The following is a 22975-nucleotide window of genomic DNA, read 5'->3' on the forward strand; positions in this document are numbered from 1 at the left end:
CACCTTAAGGCCTGTGACCCCTCAGCTGAGGAGCGTGAGCTCCAAAAAGTCATGAAAATTTTTGTAGAGGAAAGTGATGAGGAGACTTTTCTCGGTTTCCCCGAACAAGATGTGCCTTCCAGGGCAATGGTCGGCTTTTTCCAGGGGAGGGGGTGTGTGACGGCCCTGAATTATTTTGAGCCGTCTCAGTGCTTCTCCTTCCAATAGGGTGCTTTCCCTTTAATTCCCAATTAAATAGCCAGCATCAGCTGCGCAAAAGTGGGTTTTTTTGATGGAGACGTGACTGAGGATGTGTTCCCGAAGCTTCTCTATTCCGGTTGTTTTGTTGCTGTTAAACGTGTGTTTTGTAGCCTGAGAGAGTTTACCCAGGATCGGATCCACTCTTTGCGTCCGTGGACTACACCTCTCTATTCTTCGTGGCCTTTCTCCGCTGGAGATCTATTGGCGGATTGGATTGTCTGACTGACCGACTGACTACCACCTTTTTTGTATACGGTATTTCATTTGTTTTGATATGATGTATACGGTGATGATTTATGTAGTTAGATGTAGTTGAGGAATTAGTAAGAGCAGATACGCTTTAAAGTTCTGTGGTAAAATTGTTATATTGATTGTATGATTTAATACTGGGTTTACGCTACACGGAATGAACGGACAAACATTGCGTGACAAAAGTCACTTGAGTTCACTGAACTCCTTTACCGGGCTGGACTCTTTTTAGGCCCGAGGTACAGGACATTTCTGGAGGAACCAGAACTCATTGTGTTATATTATTATGTGTGTGTAATCCATTGATGTTGCTAATACAACCCACGCAAAAGAATAGTTGTTTTTGAAGTTCTTTTCAATGTTTTAAGGGTTTATGAAAAGTTGATTTCCCTTCTGACGTTTACATAAGTCCTTTGTATGGTGTAGACTTGACGGACCAGATGGGACTCATTCCCTCCCAAACTAAAAGGAGAAACCAATGTTTTCTCTGGTAGGCACAACCTACCTGGCACCCCTATAAAAAATAACCTCAAGTCAAAACCGTTACATAAAAAATGGCACCCCAGATGGGACAGCTCAACATTGAGAACTAACCAAAGCAAATATTTTGTGTGGAATTAAAACAATGGATTCACCCCAAGATAATGTGCTCATCCATTTCATACCTGTCAATGGGAATACACAGGGCCATTCTGACCATCAAGCTGACAACACAAATCATAATGGGAATGGAGATAATGGAGTTGATTTGGGCCAGAGCCCTGGGAATCTGAATGCTCGGTCTGGACCACAGGCCACAGGAGGTCTAACCAGTTACTCACTTATTGACATGGATCTGTGTGAAAGTACTGAGCCAGCCCTCCATCTGACACCCAACCTTCCTCCATTGTCTGGTTTATCTCCAGAGGTTGTAGTTTTACAACTTCAAGGTGACATCCTTGATATTCGTCGGACTCAACAACATCTCCAAACTCTTATCCACGATAAATTCAAATGTCTGAGGGAAGAGCAACAACAGAGTGCCATGGAATTCAGAAACTCACTGAGCACTCTAACCCACACGCTGACAGAGCTCAGTGAGAGTGGAAGACGGGAAATTACTGGTGCCATGGACAGGCAGTTTGACTACCAACGAAACCAACTCACTGCCACTCTCCAATGGCGCCTGCAACATCATCACACTGAGGTCCTCAAGGACGTTAATTCTGTTTTTTCTCCCATGGTTAACACTGTAGACCACTTGCAAACAGAGCTCTCTAATTGTGTTAAAATGTTGGATGACGTGTCTGTGGACATGGCCTCCATTAGGCACAACTCCTTACACAGAGTTTCTCTAGTGTCCACTTCTGTTCAGACCACTGAGGGCCAAGCTGGCACCTCTGAAGAGCCAAGACAAGGCCATGCTACAGCCACCCCTTGCAGGATGCAATCCACCATGCATCCTGGTGTTCATTTTCATTGTCCGATAACGCCCTCCCCCTCTACTTCCTCAATCCCTCCTAGCTCGTTTGTTCATGGTGATTTGAGTAGACGTCATGTGGGGGCGATGCCCATTAAATTGCAATTTCCCACCTTTGGGAAAAAAGATGACAGTCCTGATCCGCTAATGTACCTAGAAAGATGTCGTGACTTTCTTGCCCTCAATCCCCTGGCTGACGAAGAACTCCTTGCCACATTGAGGAATGTGTTGCATGGGACAGCTCGAGACTGGTGGGATGTGGCACGTCTCACCACTACCTCCTGGGCTGACTTTGAGGCCAAGTTTTCCTCTGCATTTCTGTCTGAGGACTACACAGATGAGTTGGCAGACAGAGTCAGGAATCGAGTACAAAGAGAGAAAGAGAGTATCCGTGACTTTGCATACGGTTACCACTCCCTGTGCAGAAGGTGGAAACCTGGCATTGAGGAGGAAGAGGTCATTAAATTGATTTTGAAGAACATCAACCCACTACTAGCCAGTCAACTCCGAGAACGAGTCACCACTGTCGATGGACTGGTTCGCTTGGGACAGCAGTTTGAGAAGGACAGAGAATGCCAACAGCAATATGACCAAAGAAAGAAACAGACACCCAAACAGTTACCCAAGACAGACCATCAACAACAGCCAGAGTCTCAAGCCATGACCCCTCTCATGTTCTGTTGGAGATGTAGCCAAAAGGGACATTCTTCAGCTACATGTCCAAGACCGTATCAAGAAAACCCTTCCAGAAACCACAAATCACAACAGGCCAACACACCTAACTCTCTTCGCAGGAATGACCATCCTTCTCTGGGTGCTTTAACCAGAGCTGAAATCCCAAGAGTCACTGCCTACGCCCCCCCATCGACATCCCCTTCCTTTCAGTTCATACCGCACCAACTGGTGTTACCCCTGTCCATAGGCCCATGGACAGGAAGAGCCATCCTGGACACCGGGTCATCCTACACACTGCTCAATGAGAAACTGTGGAAGGAGGTTAAAGGTCCGCAATACAACTTGAAGCCGTGGACAGAAGGTCCACTCTATCTGGCTGATGGTGAGGCTAAACGACCACTTGGATGGAGTGAGGTAGAGTTCCGCCTGTGTAACCGCTCCTATATGATTCCTTCGGTTATCCTACAAACCAAGAACCTTGCTTTTCCTGTCGTGTTGGGAATTGATTTCATGTACTTCAGTGGTGTCCAGATTGATATCGCACACAATTGCTACTGGTTTCCATACAATCCGAGCAAGAAGCATTTCTTCCAATCAGAAGCTACGAAGTTACATGATTGGGGTTCAAATGTGGCAGTCTTCTCTGCCGTTGCTCCGTTACCACTAACCCTTGATAATCCTTCTGACGATCTCCTTTTACAGGCTGTAAGAAGAGCTCAGCTGGAACATCCAGAGGAGTTAAGGCTGTTGGAACAGCTGCAGAATAATGCTGATGTATGTACTTCAAGGCTAGGACGCACCGGGCTCCTGAAGCACAAAATATTCCTTACACAGGAAATGCCGATCAAGCAAAAGCCATATCGTTTGTCCCCAGCGAAGCTAATCATCCAAAAGGGACTCATTAATGATATGTTAACACAAGATATAATAGAACGTTCCTCCTCTCCTTGGGCTGCTCCTGTTGTCCTCATCCCAAAAAAGACTGGTGGTCTTAGATTTTGTGTGGACTATAGGAAGACCAACAATGTTTCCCAGACTGATGCCTATCCTTTTCCTACCATCCACGAGATCCTGGAGTCATTGTCTGGCGCTGTTGTGTTCACTACCCTTGACCTCAATAGTGGTTATTGGCAAGTTGAGATGGACCAGGAAAGCAAGGACAAGACTGCTTTTGTCTGTGCTGAGGGCTTGTTTTCCTTTAAGGTGATGCCTTTTGGATTAAAGAATGCACCTGCCACTTTCCAAAGACTGATGGAGATTGCGTTAGGTGAGCTCAAAGGGAAGATCTGTTTCGTCTACCTGGACGATATAATTATCTACTCCCAGAACAGAGAACAACACTTTCAAGATCTTCAAGCAGTGTTGGACAAGCTAAGAGAAGCTGGTCTGACCGTGAATATGAAGAAGAGCAACTTCTGCCAAACTTCCCTGAAGTTCCTTGGCCATATTGTGTCTTTCGACGGCATTCATGTGGATCCTGAAAAGACCAAGGCGGTACAAGATTTTCCTGTGCCAACCACACTCAAGGCCCTTCAACGGTTCCTTGGGATGGCTGGATGGTACCATCGGTTTGTGTCGAACTTCTCCCAGGTGGCAGAACCCCTCAACGCGTTGAAGCGAAAAGGAGTGAAATTCCTATGGACGGCAGAGTGCCAGACATCCTTTGAAACCCTGAAACGACACCTCGTCACACCTCCCATTTTAGGTCATCCCAACTTTGATTCCCCTTTTGTTGTTTACACTGATGCAAGTGATGTTGGACTTGGTGCTGTCCTAGTCCAACAGACTGGACTTGGCACTGAAGAAGTGCTAGCGTTCGCCAGTCGGACATTGAATGGAGCAGAACGGAACTACTCCACAACCGAGCAAGAGTGCCTTGCAGTTGTCTGGGCTTTGGAAAAGTGGAGGTACTACCTGGAGGGAAGACACTTCACTGTGGTCACTGACCATTCCTCCCTTGTGTGGGTGTTCAAGACCAACAAACCAAGCACCAGACTCATAAGATGGGCTCTACGGTTGCAAGAGTTCACCTTTGCAGTAGAATACAGGAAAGGAAAATACAACACTGTTCCAGATGCCTTATCCAGGGCTCCTGCTTGTGATAACGGTGGCCCTCATTTTACATGTGCTACTGTCCTGTCAAGCAGTCGAGACTCGCCCAAAACAGACTTTCCCATCTCTGATGAGACCATATGGAAAGCCCAACAGGATGATCCAGAAGTACAGGCTTTGTACCAGACTATCCTGGAAGATGGAGAAAAGATGGTCAATCCTACCACAAAGCTGACCATCATGGAAGACAAAGTCTACCGTGTTGTACAACTACCTCACAGAACCCTCTACCAATTGTACATACCTGAAACTCTACGCCTACAACTGCTTCAACATTTCCATGAAGACCCATTAGCTGGTCATTTGGGCAGGTTCAAAACCTACAAGCGGTTGCAAGCGTTACTGTACTGGCCACATCTGAGCATGGATGTGAAGTCACACATCCGAAACTGTCAGGTTTGTCAAATGTACAAACCAGAAGGTAGAAAGCCTGCTGGCAAGTTGCAGCAAACGGTGGTTACCCGACCTTGGGAAATGCTAGGAGTGGATTTGATGGGTCCATTTCCTAGAAGCTCCAATCAGAATGTGTACATGCTTGTGTTTGTTGATTATTATTCAAAGTGGGTGGAACTCTTTTCCCTGCGTCAGGCCACAGCAAGGACCGTCTCTAACATCCTTACGAAAGAGATCCTGACTCGCTGGGGAGTGCCTGATTACATCCTGTCTGATCGAGGTTCCCAATTTGTCTCTGATCTCTTTGAGGAGACCTGCCAAAGATGGAACCTGAGACAGAAGTTGACCACGGCCTATCACCCACAGACCAATCTCACTGAGAGAGTAAATCGAACCTTGAAGACAATGATTGCTTCCTATGTAGGGACCCAGCACAAACACTGGGACAAGCACCTTCACGAGTTTCGATTTGCCCTGAATTCTGCTGTGCAAGAGTCCACTGGAGTCACACCTGCAGAGCTGAACCTAAGTCGTCCCCTCCGAGGACCCTTGGATATGGTGCTACAGCCCCAGCAGCTGACTCCAGACGCTGCTTGCTATGACCAGGTAGTCCATCTCCATGACTTGAGAGCTCTTGTCTCAAAGAACATGACCCAGGCTCGACTCAAGCAGAAGAGAAATTATGATAAGAACAGACGAGACATGCAGTTTCAGCTTCGTGATCGGGTGTGGCTTCGCTCTCATCCTTACTCGAAAGCTGAACAATTCTTCTCTGCCAAGCTCGCTCCTAAATGGCAAGGACCATATAGGATTGTGGAGCAGATGGGCCCTTTGAACTACCGAGTGGTGAAAGAGGACACAGGTGAAGATATGCGCGTTGTCCATGTCTCACGCCTTAAGGCCTGTTACCCCTCGGCTGAGGAATTGGAGGCGATTGAGCGCCGCAAGATCTTGGATATCTTTGAAGAGGAAAGTGAGGAGACTTTTCTCGGATTCCCAGACCCAGAAGTCTCACACCTTAAGGCCTGTGACCCCTCAGCTGAGGAGCGTGAGCTCCAAAAAGTCATGAAAATTTTTGTAGAGGAAAGTGATGAGGAGACTTTTCTCGGTTTCCCCGAACAAGATGTGCCTTCCAGGGCAATGGTCGGCTTTTTCCAGGGGAGGGGGTGTGTGACGGCCCTGAATTATTTTGAGCCGTCTCAGTGCTTCTCCTTCCAATAGGGTGCTTTCCCTTTAATTCCCAATTAAATAGCCAGCATCAGCTGCGCAAAAGTGGGGTTTTTTGATGGAGACGTGACTGAGGATGTGTTCCCGAAGCTTCTCTATTCCGGTTGTTTTGTTGCTGTTAAACATGTGTTTTGTAGCCTGAGAGAGTTTACCCAGGATCGGATCCACTCTTTGCGTCCGTGGACTACTCCTCTCTATTCTTCGTGGCCTTTCTCCGCTGGAGATCTGTTGGCGGATTGGATTGTCTGACTGACCGACTGACTACCACCTTTTTTGTATACGGTATTTCATTTGTTTTGATATGATGTATACGGTGATGATTTATGTAGTTAGATGTAGTTGAGGAATTAGTAAGAGCAGATACGCTTTAAAGTTCTGTGGTAAAATTGTTATATTGATTGTATGATTTAATACTGGGTTTACGCTACACGGAATGAACGGACAAACATTGCGTGACAAAAGTCGCTTGAGTTCACTGAACTCCTTTACCGGGCTGGACTCTTTTTAGGCCCGAGGTACAGGACATTTCTGGAGGAACCAGAACTCATTGTGTTATATTATTGTGTGTGTGTAATCCATTGATGTTGCTAATACAACCCACGCAAAAGAATAGTTGTTTTTGAAGTTCTTTTCAATGTTTTAAGGGTTTATGAAAAGTTGATTTCCCTTCTGACGTTTACATAAGTCCTTTGTAATGGTGTAGACTTGACGGACCAGATGGGACTCATTCCCTCCCAAACTAAAAGGAGAAACCAATGTTTTCTCTGGTAGGCACAACCTACCTGGCACCCCTATAAAAAATAACCTCAAGTCAAAACCGTTACAGTGTGTGTGTGTGTGTGTGTGTGTGTACAGTATAGGTGTGTGTGTCTGTGTGTGTGTGTGTGTGTGTGTACAGTATAGGTGTGTGTGTGTACAGTATAGGTGCGTGTGTGTGTCTGTGTTTGTGTGTGTCTGTGTGTGTGTGTGTCTGTACAGTATAGGTGTGTGTGTGCCTGTCCTGCTAGGTCAAGGTGAGTGTTGACAGGCTGATTTCCCTGGGGGCTTTGCGTTTGGCTGCGCTCAATCCCACCTCCAAGCGCCAATTTAATGCAATGATCGGAGGTGAGGTATGAGAGTCGACTGTGTGTGTGTTTATAATGATCAGTGTTGTGTGTGTGTGTGTGTGTGTGTGTGTTTAAAATAATCAGTGGTAAGGCGTGAGAACAGCCAATGACCGCAAGGCAATTCATTCGGTGGCAGTAGCTATTCATCACCCTACGTCCTGCCGAGAAGAAAGTTAGAGCCATGTGGGGTAAGAGTTCCCCTGGCTGCTCCTCCTCAACAACAAGTAGAAGAGAGAGAAGTAGAGCGGGTCAGTTAAACAAGGGTGAGAGCCTTCTATACACCATATAGAGGACAAGGCCTTCTGAATATCACAACCTCATATAGTGCATGACCTGAAAACACATCAACTGAGTAGGATGACAGTAACTATGAGAGTAACCATGGTGATTGATATTCCCCACCTGTGTCTCCATGGATGCAGCATTGACAGCAGTCTTATCTCAGAAGCCTAGCTGAGAATCAATATATGTCTATAGCAGGCAACTGTGACATGAAATTATGCGTGGCGTTTTGTAATGGCAAACAGCGGGCTTCCCTGTGTGTGTGTGTGTGTGTGTGTGTGTGTGTGTGTGTGTGTGTGCGTGCGCACGCGTGTGTTTGTAACTGTTACTGTGTGTGTTTGGTCACATCACAATGCCTGACTCATCAGGAATGCACAGCCACAGTACAGAGATGAAACAGGAGGAGGAATGAAACTGAAATGTCAAATATTTATGTCATTCATGGCTGGTCAAGGATGAAATGAGGTGAAAGTCAGAGAGGAGGAGAGAAGAGGAGGACAGAAGAGGAGGAGAGGAGCGGCTGGGGTTTAGATGAGCAGCCAGCTAATGTATGTCAAAAGGGTTGGGACAAGCCACCCACAGGACAAGCCACCCACAGGACAAGCCACCCACAGGACAAGCCACCCACAGGACAAGCCACCCACAGGACAAGCCATCCACAGGACAAGCCACCCACAGGACAAACCATCCACTCACTCCCATCTCGATACCCCATCATGTTCACAGCACTGAACTCTTACTTGAGTACATCAGTGCCTGGCCTCTACGAGTACAAAAAGCTTATATTTGTACATTTCATGATGTAGTGAAGCTCTATAGAGAGCTCTGACATTACTTCCGCTGGAATGGATGGTATGCTGGAAGAGAGGCTGAGATGGGGAGGAGGGAGGATAGAGAGGCTGAGATGGAGAGAAGGGAGGACAGAGAGACTGAGATGGAGAGAAGGGAGGACAGAGAGACTGAGATAGAGAAGAGGGAGGACAGAGAGGCTAAGATGGAGAAGAGGGAGGACAGAGAGACTGAGATAGAGAAGAGGGAGGACAGAGAGACTGAGATGGAGAGAAGGGAGGACAGAGAGACTGAGATGGAGAGAAGGGAGGACAGAGAGGATGAGTAGAAATACAAGCCACCCTGATTCCTGATGCTAGGAATTCAGGTTATGAATTCAATCATTTAATGAATGGCTGAGAGGGGGAAGAGGAAGGAATACCAGCAACTTTAAGAGGTTGCTGGGCAGTTTCACCACTGCAGTTACAGTGGCTGTGGATGAATGGAAACTGTAGGTAGGCTGAGTGGTGGGATATGTAGGCTGAGTGGTGGGATATGTAGGCTGAGTGGTGGGATATGTAGGCTGAGTGGTGGGATATGTAGGCTGAGTGGTGGGATATGTAGGCTGAGTGGTGGGATATGTAGGCTGAGTGGTGGGATATGTAGGCTGAGTGGTGGGATATGTAGGCTGAGTGGTGGGATATGTTGGCTGAGTGGTGGGATATGTAGGCTGAGTGGTGGGATATGTTGGCTGAGTGGTTGGATATGTAGGCTGAGTGGTGGGATATGTAGGCTGAGTGGTGGGATATGTAGGCTGAGTGGTGGGATACGTAGGCTGAGTGGTGGGATTTGTAGGCTGAGTGGTGGGATACGTACCCTGAGTGGTGGGATTTGTAGGCTGAGTGGTAGGATACGTAGGCTGAGTGGTGGGATACGTAGGCTGAGTGGTGGGATACGTAGGCTGAGTGGTGGGATACGTAGGCTGAGTGGTGGGATACGTAGGCTGAGTGGTGGGATATATAGGCTGAGTGGTGGGATATGTAGGCTGAGTGGTGGGATATGTAGGCTGAGTGGTGGGATATGTAGGCTGAGTGGTGGGATATGTAGGCTGAGTGGTGGGATATGTTGGCTGAGTGTCAGCTTGTGGGAAGGGAAGTGATGACAGCTTTGCACACTCTTGACATTCTTTCAACCAGCTTCATGAGGTATTCACCCTTAAATGCATTTTCAGGTGACACTAATGGACTTAACGTCTAATACATTAATTTTACTGTCACCATAGCTACAGCAATATGTTTGCTAATGTGTCTGGCTCTAGATATGTTCCTCCGATGTAGTCACACCACTGGCACGAAATAGAAAAGACACTCTAAACCCTGCTCAGATGAAGGACAGATAAAAGTCCCTGAAAAATGATTGAAGTGAAGTCTGCAACTCTGACATGCTCCCAGTCCCAACAGTGATTTACATCATGTATGTGTCTAAATAAATCACTGTCAGGAGTATATCAGGGGCAATATTCCAGGCTACAGTCATACACTGCAGCACACACACACACACACACACACACACACACACACACACACACACACACACACTGAGCAGAGTGTTTGTTTTATAAATTATTCTGTGCCTTCCTGAGTAGAATGGTGAGCCACAGGGATAATAAGGTCTGCTGGCTGTGGCAGAGGAAGAAGGAATGTCAACACCTCTGCTAATCATCTGTAGGAGATCTTCTTGGCCAGCCTTCACTTTTCCCCCCTTTTCTCTTTCTCTTCCTCCATTTACCTCATCCCTGCATTCTCTCTCTCCATCTCTCCTTCTTTTCCTTCACTCCTCCATTTACACCCTCCCTCCCTACATTGCTGAAGGCAGTCAGGCAGGCAGACAGCCACTCTGGAGTGAGATAGCCATAACGACCAGTCAGTTATCTTTTATTTCTTATTCAAATCTGGTTAAAGGATTCCTGGTAGAAAACCTCACCTGTTTCACTACTCGGGAAGAATGTTTTGTAATATTGATTGGGAACATGGTTACTAGTTTTAAATTGAATGGGGTCAAGTTGGGGTACCAAAACAACATACTTCAGCTCCAACAGATGAGCCTATAGCAAGATTCACAGACAATGAGAACCAGGCAGACACATACAGTACAGCACAGTACAACACCAACTACATAGAGCCATGACTACATGGAACTCTAGAATCAGATTTAAAGAACAGATAAAAATACACCTTATGGAACAGTGGGGACTGTGAAGATACACACATAGGAACAGACACACACATATGTATACACACACTAGCACACGCACTCTACACACACGTACATTGTAATATTGTTGTAAGGTGGTATTATACATTTTGTAGTGTAGACATGTAGTGGTGAAATAATGTTACATGATGTACTGTTTTCTCTTTTGTTTTATATGTAATGTAAGTGTCTTAATGTGTTTGGACCCTAGGAAGAGTAGTTGCTGCCTTGGCAACAGCTAATGGGGATCCATAATAAATACAAAAACAAACTGCCACCCGTCCTCAGACCCTGACCGACTATCACTTATGGCGTTACAGTGAACACACACACTGAGGCTTGGTCACCTGCTGGTAAACACACACACCGCTGTCTTGGTCAAACAGGATTCTAAATCTCCTCCCCTGTCTCTGCATGGTTCTGCCATCACAGTGTCTCTCCACATTCCTCCTCTCTCTAGGGGTCCTACTAGAGCAGCCAGTAGTCTCATTACTGCACTTCCTCAGAGAGATTCCGTACACTGCTGCAGTCTCAGGCTGTGTACCAAATCGCATTCCTTTATAATGCATTACTTTGACCAAAGCCCTATAGGTATCTGTTAAGAACTTTGTGACAACTGCTGATGTAATATAAAATAAACAGTTCTTCTTCATCATTCTTAAATGGAAGACGTTTGGAACCACCAAGACTCTTCCTAGAGATGGCTGCCCGGCCAAACTGATCAATCGGGGGAGAAGGGCCTTGGTCAGGGTGACCAAGAACCCGATGGTCACTCTGACAGAGCTCTAGAGTTCCTCTGTGGAGATGGGAGAAACTTCCAGGATGGAGGGAAAGATGAATGGAGCAAAGCACATAGAGATCCTTGATGAAAACCTGCTCCAGAGCGCTCAGGACCTCGGACTGGAGCGAAGATTCACCTTCCAACAGGACAACAACCCTAAGCACACAGCCAAGACAACGCAGGAGTGGCTTTGGGACAAGTCTCTGAATGTCTTTGAGTGGCACAGCAGAGCTCGGACTTGAACCCAATCGAACATCTCTGGAGAGACCTGAAAATAGCTGTGCAGTGACGCTCCACATCCAACCTGACGGAGCTTGAGAGGATATGCAGAGAAGAATGGGAGAAACTTCCCAAATACAGGTCTGCCAAGCATGTAGCATCATACCCAAGATTTGAGGCTGTAATCGCTGCCAAAGGTGATTCAACAAAGTACTGAGTAAAGGGTCTGAATTCTTATGCCAATGTCATATTTCCATTTTTGCAAAACATTCAAAAAATCTATTTTTGCTTCGTCATTATGTGTTATTGTGTGTAGATTGATGAGAGAAAAAAAAGATTTAATACATTTTAGAATAAGGCTGTAACGTAACAAAATGTGGAAATTGTTAAGGTGTCTGAATACTTTCCGAATGCATTGCATGAATAGTGTGTAAATAGTATTTGTGTTGTTTCTTCGTGTCTTTTGTATATATAACTCTTATTTTATTCGTATTTGTTTTTTTTTTAATTTTATGTAATATCTTACGTTGTTCTTGTACATAACGGTTCTGTACCTTGTCATGTATTAGTAAGTTCTATGTGGACCCCAGGAAGAGTAACTGCTGCCTGTGCAGTAACTAATGGGTCTTAATAAACTAAACTTCAGACAGCAGGGGTCAGTGCTGTTTAAAGGGCTACTACTACTACTACTACTGCTGCTACAACTACTACTACTGCTTTTGCTACTAGTACTACTACTACTACTGCTGCTACAACTACTACTACTGCTTTTGCTACTAGTACTACTACTACTACTGCTGCTACAACTACTACTACTGCTTTTGCTACTAGTACTACTACTACTGCTGCTGCTACTAGTACTACTACTACTGCTGCTGCTACTAGTACTACTACTACTGCTACTAGTACTACTACAACTGCTACTACTACTACTACTGCTGCTGCTACTAGTACTACTACTACTGCTGCTGCTACAACTACTACTACTGCTTTTGCTACTACTACTACTACTACTACTACTGCTGCTACAACTACTACTACTGCTTTTGCTACTACTACTACTACTACTACTGCTGCTACAACTACTACTACTGCTTTTGCTACTAGTACTACTACTACTGCTGCTGCTACAACTACTACTGCTACTAGTACTACTACTACTGCTGCTGCTACTAGTACTACTACTACTACTGCTGCTGCTACAACTACTACTACTGCTTTTGCTACTAGTACTACTACTACTGCTGCTGCTACAAATACTACTGCTACTAGTACTACTACTACTGCTGCTGCTACTAGTACTACTACTACTGCTGCTGCTACAACTACTACTACTGCTGCTGCTACTAGTACTACTACTACTACTGCTGCTACAACTACTACTACTGCTTTTGCTACTAGTACTACTACTACTGCTGCTGCTGCAACTGTTACTCCTACTACTGCTACTAGTACCACTACTACTGCTGCTGCTACTAGTACTACTACTACTGCTACTAGTACTACTACAACTGCTACTAGTACTACTACTACTGCTGCTGCTACTAGTACTACCAATACTGCTGCTACTACTACTGCTGCTGCTGCTACTACTACTGCTGCTGCTGCTACTACTGCTGCTGCCACTACTACTACTACTGCTGCTGCTGCTGCTACTACTGTTACTACTACTACTACTACTACAACTGCTGCTGCTGCAACTGTTACTCCTACTACTGCTGCTACTACTACTACTGCTACTGCTACTACTACTACTACTGCTGCTGCTGCAACTGTTACTCCTACTGCTGCTACTACTACTACTGCTACTGCTACTACTACTACTACTGCTGCTGCTGCTACTGTTACTACTACTACTACCGCTAATGCAACTACTAATACTACTACTACTACTGCTGCTACTGCTACTACTACTACTACTGCTACTACTACTACTACTGCTGCTGCTGCTACTGTTACTACTACTACTACCGCTAATGCAACTACTAATACTACTACTACTACTACTGCTGCTACTACTACTACTACTACTACTACTACTACTACTACTACTGCTGCTGCTGCTGCTACTGTTACTACTACTACAACTGCTGCTACTGCTACTACTACTACTGCTACTACTACTGCTGCTACTGTTATTACTACTACTACTGCTACTACTACTACTGCTACTACTACTACTGCTGCTGCTGCTACTGCTACTGCTACTACTACTGCTTCTACTACAACTACTAATACTACTACTACTGCTGCTGCTACTACAACTACTGCTGCTGCTACTACTACTACTACTACTCCTAGTACTACTGCTGTACTACTACTACTACTGCTGCTAGTAGTAGTAGTAGCTACTACTGTTCTGCCTGTGGCTATGGAACCCTGACCTGTTCACCGGACGTGCTACCTGTCCCAGACCTGCTGTTTTCAACTCTCTAGAGACAGCAGGAGTGGTAGAGATACTTTTAATGATCGGCTATGAAAAGCCAACTGACATTTACTCCTGAGGTGCTGACTTGCTGCACCCTCGACAACTACAGTGATTATTATTATTTGACCATGCTGGTCATTTATGAACATTTGAACATCTTGGCCATGTTCTGTTATAATCTCCACCCGGCACAGCCAGAAGAGGACTGGCCACCCCTCATAGCCTGGCTCCTAGGTTTCTTCCTATGTTATGGCCTTTCTAGGGAGTTTTTCCTCGCCAACGTGCTTCTACATCTGCATTGCTTGCTGTTTGGGGTTTTAGACTGGGTTTCTGTACACCACTTTGAGATATCAGCTGATGAACGAAGGGCAAAATAAATACATTTATTTTGATTTGATACTACTACTACTCCTACTGCTGCTACTACTACCGCTACTGCTACTGCTACTACTAGTACTACTGCTGCTGCTACTGCTACTACTACTGCTACTGCTACTACTACTACTACTACTACTACCGCTACTGCTAATACTAGTCCTACTACTACTACTACTACTGCTACTACTACTGCTACTGCTGCTGCTACTACTACCGCTACTGCTACTGCTACTACTGCTACTACTACCGCTACTGCTACTGCTACTGCTACTACTACTGCTACTGCTACTACTACTACTAGTGCTGCTGCTACTACTACTGCTACTGCTGCTGCTACTGCTGCTACTACTACTGGTGCTGCTACTGCTACTACTACTAGTACTACTGCTGCTGCTACTGCTACTACTACTGCTACTGCTGCAGCTGCTACTACTTCTACTACTACTCATACTGCTGCTGCTACTACTCATACTGCTGCTGTTGCTACTACTACTACTCATACTGCTGCAGCTGCTGTTACTACTAATAGTACTACTGCTACTACTACTACTCATACTGCTGCTACTACTAATACTCATACTGCTGCTACTACTACTCATACTGCTGCTACTACTACTCATACTGCTGCTGCTGCTGCTACTACTACTCATACTGCTGCTGCTACTGCTGCTACTCATACTGCTGCTACTACTACTCATACTGCTGCTACTACTACTCATACTGCTGCGACTACTACTCACACTGCTGCTACTACTACTCATACTGCTGCTACTACTCATACTGCTGCTACTACTACTCATACTGCTGCTGCTGCTGCTACTACTCATACTGCTGCGACTACTACTCATACTGCTGCTGCTGCTACTACTACTACTACTACTGCTGCTACTACTACTCATACTGCTGCTGCTGCTGCTGCTGCTACTCATACTGCTGCTACTACTACTCATACTGCTGCGACTACTACTCATACTGCTGCTACTACTACTCATACTGCTGCTACTACTCATACTGCTGCTACTACTACTCATACTGCTGCTGCTGCTACTACTCATACTGCTGCTGCTGCTACTACTACTGCTACTACTACTACTACTACTACTGCTGCTACTACTACTCATACTGCTGCTGCTACTACTACTACTCTTACTGCTACTGCTTCTGCTACTACTACTACTACTACTACTACTACTACTACTACTACTACTACTACTACTATTATTACTACTACTCCTGCTGCTGATGCTGCTGCTGCTACTACTACTGCTGCTACTACTACTAGCTCTGGGTAGGAGCTGCCTAACTAATACTACTATTACCATTACTATTACTACTACTATTACCCTTTCTATTAATAATACTATTACTACTACTACACCTACTACTACCAGTACTACTGCTGGCTCTGGGTAGGAGCTGCTTATCAGGTCTAGGATCAGTTTACATAATACGTACCTTATATCAGCATAGACCAGACCTTAGATTCACACTCTCTCTAATTCAATACAGCACAACCTTAACCCTAACCTTAACCGTAACCATAAGTACAATGGAATCATGAATGCTCATGTAGATTCCCGTTTGTGAGAGGGAAATTTAAGGAAAAAGCGAGACAAAGAGAGGGTGTGTGTGTGTGTGTGTAATGGGCGAATGTCTGTGTGTGAGCGTGCCAGTGTAAGTGTGAGCTTGAGCGTAAATGTTTGAATGTGTCTAAAATCCGCTCACACCTCAGGCTTCGCTGTAAAAAACACTTCTGTCTTCACATCACTTTCTTAAATTTGAACAACCTTTTGAATCGTTAAAACGGACCGTATCAGTGGACAACTGACAGGCGTTTCATTCAGGCTGGAATAAATTGATATGCCATGCTTTGAGGGCCATAATATGGCGTATGACTAGTGCGATAACAGAACAACTTTTCTCCTGGTCTTTAGACACAGCCCATCAGTGCATGTTGGCACCCTGTCCATCATATGTATAACAACATGCCATCTCACACTAGAACATCACTTTCAATTGGAAAAGTATACATTATAATCCAGTCTTTTAAGCAAAGGTGAACGAAGAGAGTTGTGATATAGCAGGCAGAGAAAGAAAAGAAGAAACGGAGAGAGAGAGAGAGAGAGAGAGAGAGAGAGAGAGAGAGAGAGAGAGAGAGAGAGAGAGAGAGAGAGAGAGAGAGAGAGAGAGAGAGAGAGAGAGAGAGAGAGAGAGAGAGAGAGAGAGAGAGAGAAAAAAGATACAGTCGAGAAAAACAGAGACACAGAGATACAGAGAGAAAGAGAGACACAGAGAGAAACAGAGACCCAGAGAGAAAGAGAGAGACAGAAAGAAAGAGCGACACAAAGAGAAAGAGAGAGACAGAGAGAAAGAGAGAGACAGAAATAAAGAGAGAGACACAGAGACAAAGAGAGACACAGAGCTCCCTGTCCATCATATGTATAACAACATGCCATCTCACACTAGAACATCACTTTCAATTGGAAAAGTATACATTATAATCCAGTCTTTTAAGCAAAGGTGAACGAAGAGAGTTGTGATATAGCAGGCAGAGAAAGAAAAGAAGAAACGGAGTGAGAGAGAGAGAGAGAGAGAGAGAGAGAGAGAGAGAGAGAGAGAGAGAGAGAGAGAGAGAGAGAGAGAGAGAGAGAGAGAGAGAGAGAGAGAGAGAGAGATACAGTCGAGAAAAACAGAGACACAGAGATACAGAGAAAACAGAGACACAGAGAGAAACAGAGACCCAGAGAGAAAGAGAGAGACAGAAAGAAAGAGCGACACAAAGAGAAAGAGAGAGACAGAGAGAAAGAGAGAGACAGAAATAAAGAGAGAGACACAGAGACAAAGAGAGACACAGAGCGAGAAAGACAGAAATGGACAGAAAGCCACACTCAAGTCTGTGTCAGTTAATCATGGCCATGCGTCTAACCTGAGTGTCTCAGCCATGCGTCTCAGGTCCTCATTCTGCTGTTTCAGTCTCTCCAGCTTGGCCAGGATCTTGGACAGGTCTCTGCTGGATCTCTCCGGATGCTCGCTGTCCCTAACCAGGTGTCCTCCGATGTAGAACAGCAGTGTACCCCACGCAAGGAGCACCAGCATAATCCAGCGCCACGAACCTGCCCATGGCCGCATCTTTCACCCCTCTGGGGTCTCTGGGGCGGAGGGGTGAGGGATGGGGGGGTGAGCAGCACTTCCGTCACAATAGGCTCTGAAGCATGGTGAGAACGGCGATGGAGGGCGCAGGGTGGAGGGAGAACGGAGGAGGTGAGCGTGGTCCAGTTGGGGTTTGGTTGGTGGGGTTAGTTAATGCATGGCTATGGTTCCTGCAGGGGGTTAGGATGGGTTGAGGTCCATTGTTGTGGCCTGTCTTCCTGGGTGGGCCCTCTCTGGGCTAGGCTGGTTTGGGCTTGTGCTGAGCCGGGCTCTGGTAGTCTGGCCAGCTCACTGGTGTCACCCTCTGTGTCTCTGCAGTCCTCTGGCTGACTAGGCGGACGGCTCAGTCTCTCTGGCTCTCAGTGGTCTTCTGCTCTAAGGGAAAACAAAGCAGTCAGGTTAGGGAGAGTCACTGACAAAAGCAGTATTTAACCACTGCCCCTATCTTCTTCCTCCCTCCTCTCACCAGATAAACCAGGAGTCAGGAGCCCCTCAGCAGTTAACAGAGAAGCCCACTAATCCACTGAACACTACATAAACCCACCGTTCAACATGATCTACTTCGCTACAGAGCAGTACACAAACCCACCACCTCTCAACAGAGCAGTACACAAACCCACCACCTCTCAACAGAAACCTACACAAACCCACCACCTCTCAACAGAGCAGTACACAAACCCACCACCTCTCAACAGAAACCTACACAAACCCACCACCTCTCAACAGAGCAGTACACAAACCCACCACCTCTCAACAGAAACCTACACAAACCCACCACCTCTCAACAGAACACTACACAAACCCACCACCTCTCAACAGAAACCTACACAAACCCACCACCTCTCAACAGAAACCTACACAAACCCACCACCTCTCAAACAGAACATTATACAAACCCACCACCTCTCAACAGAAACCTACACAAACCCACCACCTCTCAACAGAACATTATACAAACCCACCACCTCTCAACAGAACACTATACAAACCCACCACCTCTCAACAGAAACCTACACAAACCCACCACCTCTCAAACAGAACACTATACAAACCCACCACCTCTCAACAGAAACCTACACAAACCCACCACCTCTCAACAGAAACCTACACAAACCCACCACCTCTCAACAGAAACCTACACAAACCCACCACCTCTCAAACAGAACACTATACAAACCCACCACCTCTCAAACAGAACACTATACAAACCCACCACCTCTCAACAGAAACCTACACAAACCCACCACCTCTCAACAGAAACCTACACAAACCCACCACCTCTCAACAGAAACCTACACAAACCCACCACCTCTCAACAGAAACCTACACAAACCCACCACCTCTCAACAGAAACCTACACAAACCCACCACCTCTCAACAGAAACCTACACAAACCCACCACCTCTCAACAGAAACCTACACAAACCCACCACCTCTCAACAGAAACCTACACAAACCCACCACCTCTCAAACAGAACACTATACAAACCCACCACCTCTCAACAGAAACCTACACAAACCCACCACCTCTCAACAGAAACCTACACAAACCCACCACCTCTCAACAGAAACCTACACAAACCCACCACCTCTCAACAGAAACCTACACAAACCCACCACCTCTCAACAGAAACCTACACAAACCCACCACCTCTCAAACAGAACACTATACAAACCCACCACCTCTCAAACAGAACACTATACAAACCCACCACCTCTCAACAGAAACCTACACAAACCCACCACCTCTCAAACAGAACACTATACAAACCCACCACCTCTCAACAGAACACTATACAAACCCACCACCTCTCAACAGAAACCTACACAAACCCACCACCTCTCAAACAGAACACTATACAAACCCACCACCTCTCAACAGAAACCTACACAAACCCACCACCTCTCAAACAGAACACTATACAAACCCACCACCTCTCAACAGAAACCTACACAAACCCACCACCTCTCAACAGAAACCTACACAAACCCACCACCTCAACAGAAACCTACACAAACCCACCACCTCTCAACAGAACACTATACAAACCCACCACCTCTCAACAGAACATTATACAAACCCACCACCTCTCAACAGAACACTATACAAACCCACCACCTCTCAACAGAAACCTACACAAACCCACCACCTCTCAAACAGAACACTACACAAACCCACCACCTCTCAACAGAACATTATGCAAACCCACCACCTCTCAACAGAAACCTACAGAAACCCACCACCTCTCAACAGAACACTATACAAACCCACCACCTCTCAACAGAACATTATACAAACCCACCACCTCTCAACAGAACACTATACAAACCCACCACCTCTCAACAGAAACCTACACAAACCCACCACCTCTCAACAGAACATTATACAAACCCACCACCTCTCAACAGAAACCTATACAAACCCACCACCTCTCAAACAGAACACTATACAAACCCACCACCTCTCAACAGAACACTACACAAACCCACCACCTCTCAACAGAACACTACACAAACCCACCACCTCTCAACAGAACATTATACAAACCCACCACCTCTCAACAGAAACCTATACAAACCCACCACCTCTCAACAGAACACTACACAAACCCACCACCTCTCAACAGAACACTACACAAACCCACCACCTCTCAACAGAACACTATACAAACCCACCACCTCTCAACAGAACACTATACAAACCCACCACCTCTCAACAGAAACCTACACAAACCCACCACCTCTCAACAGAAACCTACACAAACCCACCACCTCTCAACAGAAACCTACACAAACCCACCACCTCTCAACAGAAACCTACACAAACCCACCACCTCTCAACAGAAACCTACACAAACCCACCACCTCTCAAACAGAACACTATACAAACCCACCACCTCTCAACAGAAACCTACACAAACCCACCACCTCTCAACAGAAACCTACACAAACCCACCACCTCTCAACAGAAACCTACACAAACCCACCACCTCTCAACAGAAACCTACACAAACCCACCACCTCTCAACAGAAACCTACACAAACCCACCACCTCTCAAACAGAACACTATACAAACCCACCACCTCTCAAACAGAACACTATACAAACCCACCACCTCTCAACAGAAACCTACACAAACCCACCACCTCTCAAACAGAACACTATACAAACCCACCACCTCTCAACAGAACACTATACAAACCCACCACCTCTCAACAGAAACCTACACAAACCCACCACCTCTCAAACAGAACACTATACAAACCCACCACCTCTCAACAGAAACCTACACAAACCCACCACCTCTCAAACAGAACACTATACAAACCCACCACCTCTCAACAGAAACCTACACAAACCCACCACCTCTCAACAGAAACCTACACAAACCCACCACCTCTCAACAGAAACCTACACAAACCCACCACCTCTCAACAGAAACCTACACAAACCCACCACCTCTCAAACAGAACACTACACAAACCCACCACCTCTCAACAGAACATTATACAAACCCACCACCTCTCAACAGAAACCTACACAAACCCACCCACCACCTCTCAACAGAACACTACACAAACCCACCACCTCTCAACAGAACATCATACAAACCCACCACCTCTCAAGAGAAACCTATACAAACCCACCACCTCTCAACAGAACATTATACAAACCCACCACCTCTCAACAGAAACCTACACAAACCCACCACCTCTCAACAGAACATTATACAAACCCACCACCTCTCAACAGAAACCTACACAAACCCACCACCTCTCAACAGAAACCTACACAAACCCACCACCTCTCAAGAGAAACCTACACAAACCCACCACCTCTCAACAGAACATTATACAAACCCACCACCTCTCAACAGAAACCTACACAAACCCACCACCTCTCAACAGAACATTATACAAACCCACCACCTCTCAACAGAAACCTACACAAACCCACCACCTCTCAACAGAAACCTATACAAACCCACCACCTCTCAACAGAACACTACACAAACCCACCACCTCTCAACAGAACACTACACAAACCCACCACCTCTCAACAGAACACTATACAAACCCACCACCTCTCAACAGAACACTATACAAACCCACCACCTCTCAACAGAAACCTACACAAACCCACCACCTCTCAACAGAACACTATACAAACCCACCACCTCTCAACAGAACATTATACAAACCCACCACCTCTCAACAGAAACCTACACAAACCCACCACCTCTCAACAGAAACCTACACAAACCCACCACCTCTCAACAGAACACTATACAAACCCACCACCTCTCAACAGAAACCTACACAAACCCACCACCTCTCAAACAGAACACTATACAAACCCACCACCTCTCAACAGAAACCTACACAAACCCACCACCTCTCAACAGAACACTATACAAACCCACCACCTCTCAACAGAAACCTACACAAACCCACCACCTCTCAACAGAGCACATTTCCACTGAGCGCAACAAAAGCCCACAAGTGATGAGAGCACAACCAACAGCTAACAGCCTGTGAGAGAGAATAGTAAGAATAGAATACATGCAGCTGCTGGTAGTTCCCTTATCTCATAATACAACTGGGTTCAATGTGGAGGAGTCTGTGTGGCTGTAAATGGAGAGGCATCCTCCTCCTCCTCCCTCTCTTGGAAGACAAAGGATTTATTATGGATACGGCTGATTATTCCGTATTCTTAATTACAGACTAGATACAGATTTCTGTGTGGATACAATGTCAAATATTGGTTGAGTCAACTTAAAAAAGTTACCCTGCTGCCTTAACATATTTCATCAAGTCCATTCAAAATGTCACGTTGAGTTCAATTCATCTAAGTTACTTCAACCTAGTAAGTGAAGGTGAACATTTTGTTGGGGCACGCGGTACAGACGGCTATATATCGGTCCTCTAATACCTGACTCTAATACAGGACTCTAATACAGGACTCTACTACAGGACTCTAATACAGGACTCTAATACAGGACTCTACTACAGGACTCTACTACAGGACTCTACTACAGGACTCTACTACAGGACTCTAATACAGGACTCTAATACAGGACTCTACTACAGGACTCTACTACAGGACTCTACTACAGGACTCTAATACAGGACTCTAATACAGGACTCTAATACAGGACTCTAATACAGGACTCTACTACAGGACTCTACTACAGGACTCTACTACAGGAGTCTAATACAGGACTCTACTACAGGAGTCTAATACAGGACTGACT

The 22975-nt window shown here is 45.8% G+C and overlaps 1 protein-coding gene across 2 annotated transcripts in view; it reads right to left on the reverse strand.

Moving 5' to 3' along the window:
• Positions 1 to 22975, reverse strand: part of LOC139384026 (alpha-(1,6)-fucosyltransferase-like) — a 181353-nt gene that overhangs the window by 41080 nt on the left and 117298 nt on the right. Inside the window, exon 3 of one of the 2 annotated variants that reach the window (XM_071128656.1) lies at positions 17497 to 18095. In XM_071128656.1, coding sequence (XP_070984757.1) covers positions 17497 to 17699 — 203 coding nt within the window. In that variant the 5' untranslated portion in view covers positions 17700 to 18095. The remainder of the gene's footprint in view (positions 1 to 17496; positions 18096 to 22975) is intronic. The other variant, XM_071128657.1, reaches the window with a different exon arrangement.

This window comes from Oncorhynchus clarkii, chromosome 25 (assembly GCF_045791955.1).
Source record: "Oncorhynchus clarkii lewisi isolate Uvic-CL-2024 chromosome 25, UVic_Ocla_1.0, whole genome shotgun sequence".
Taxonomy (NCBI): Eukaryota; Metazoa; Chordata; class Actinopteri; order Salmoniformes; family Salmonidae; genus Oncorhynchus; species Oncorhynchus clarkii.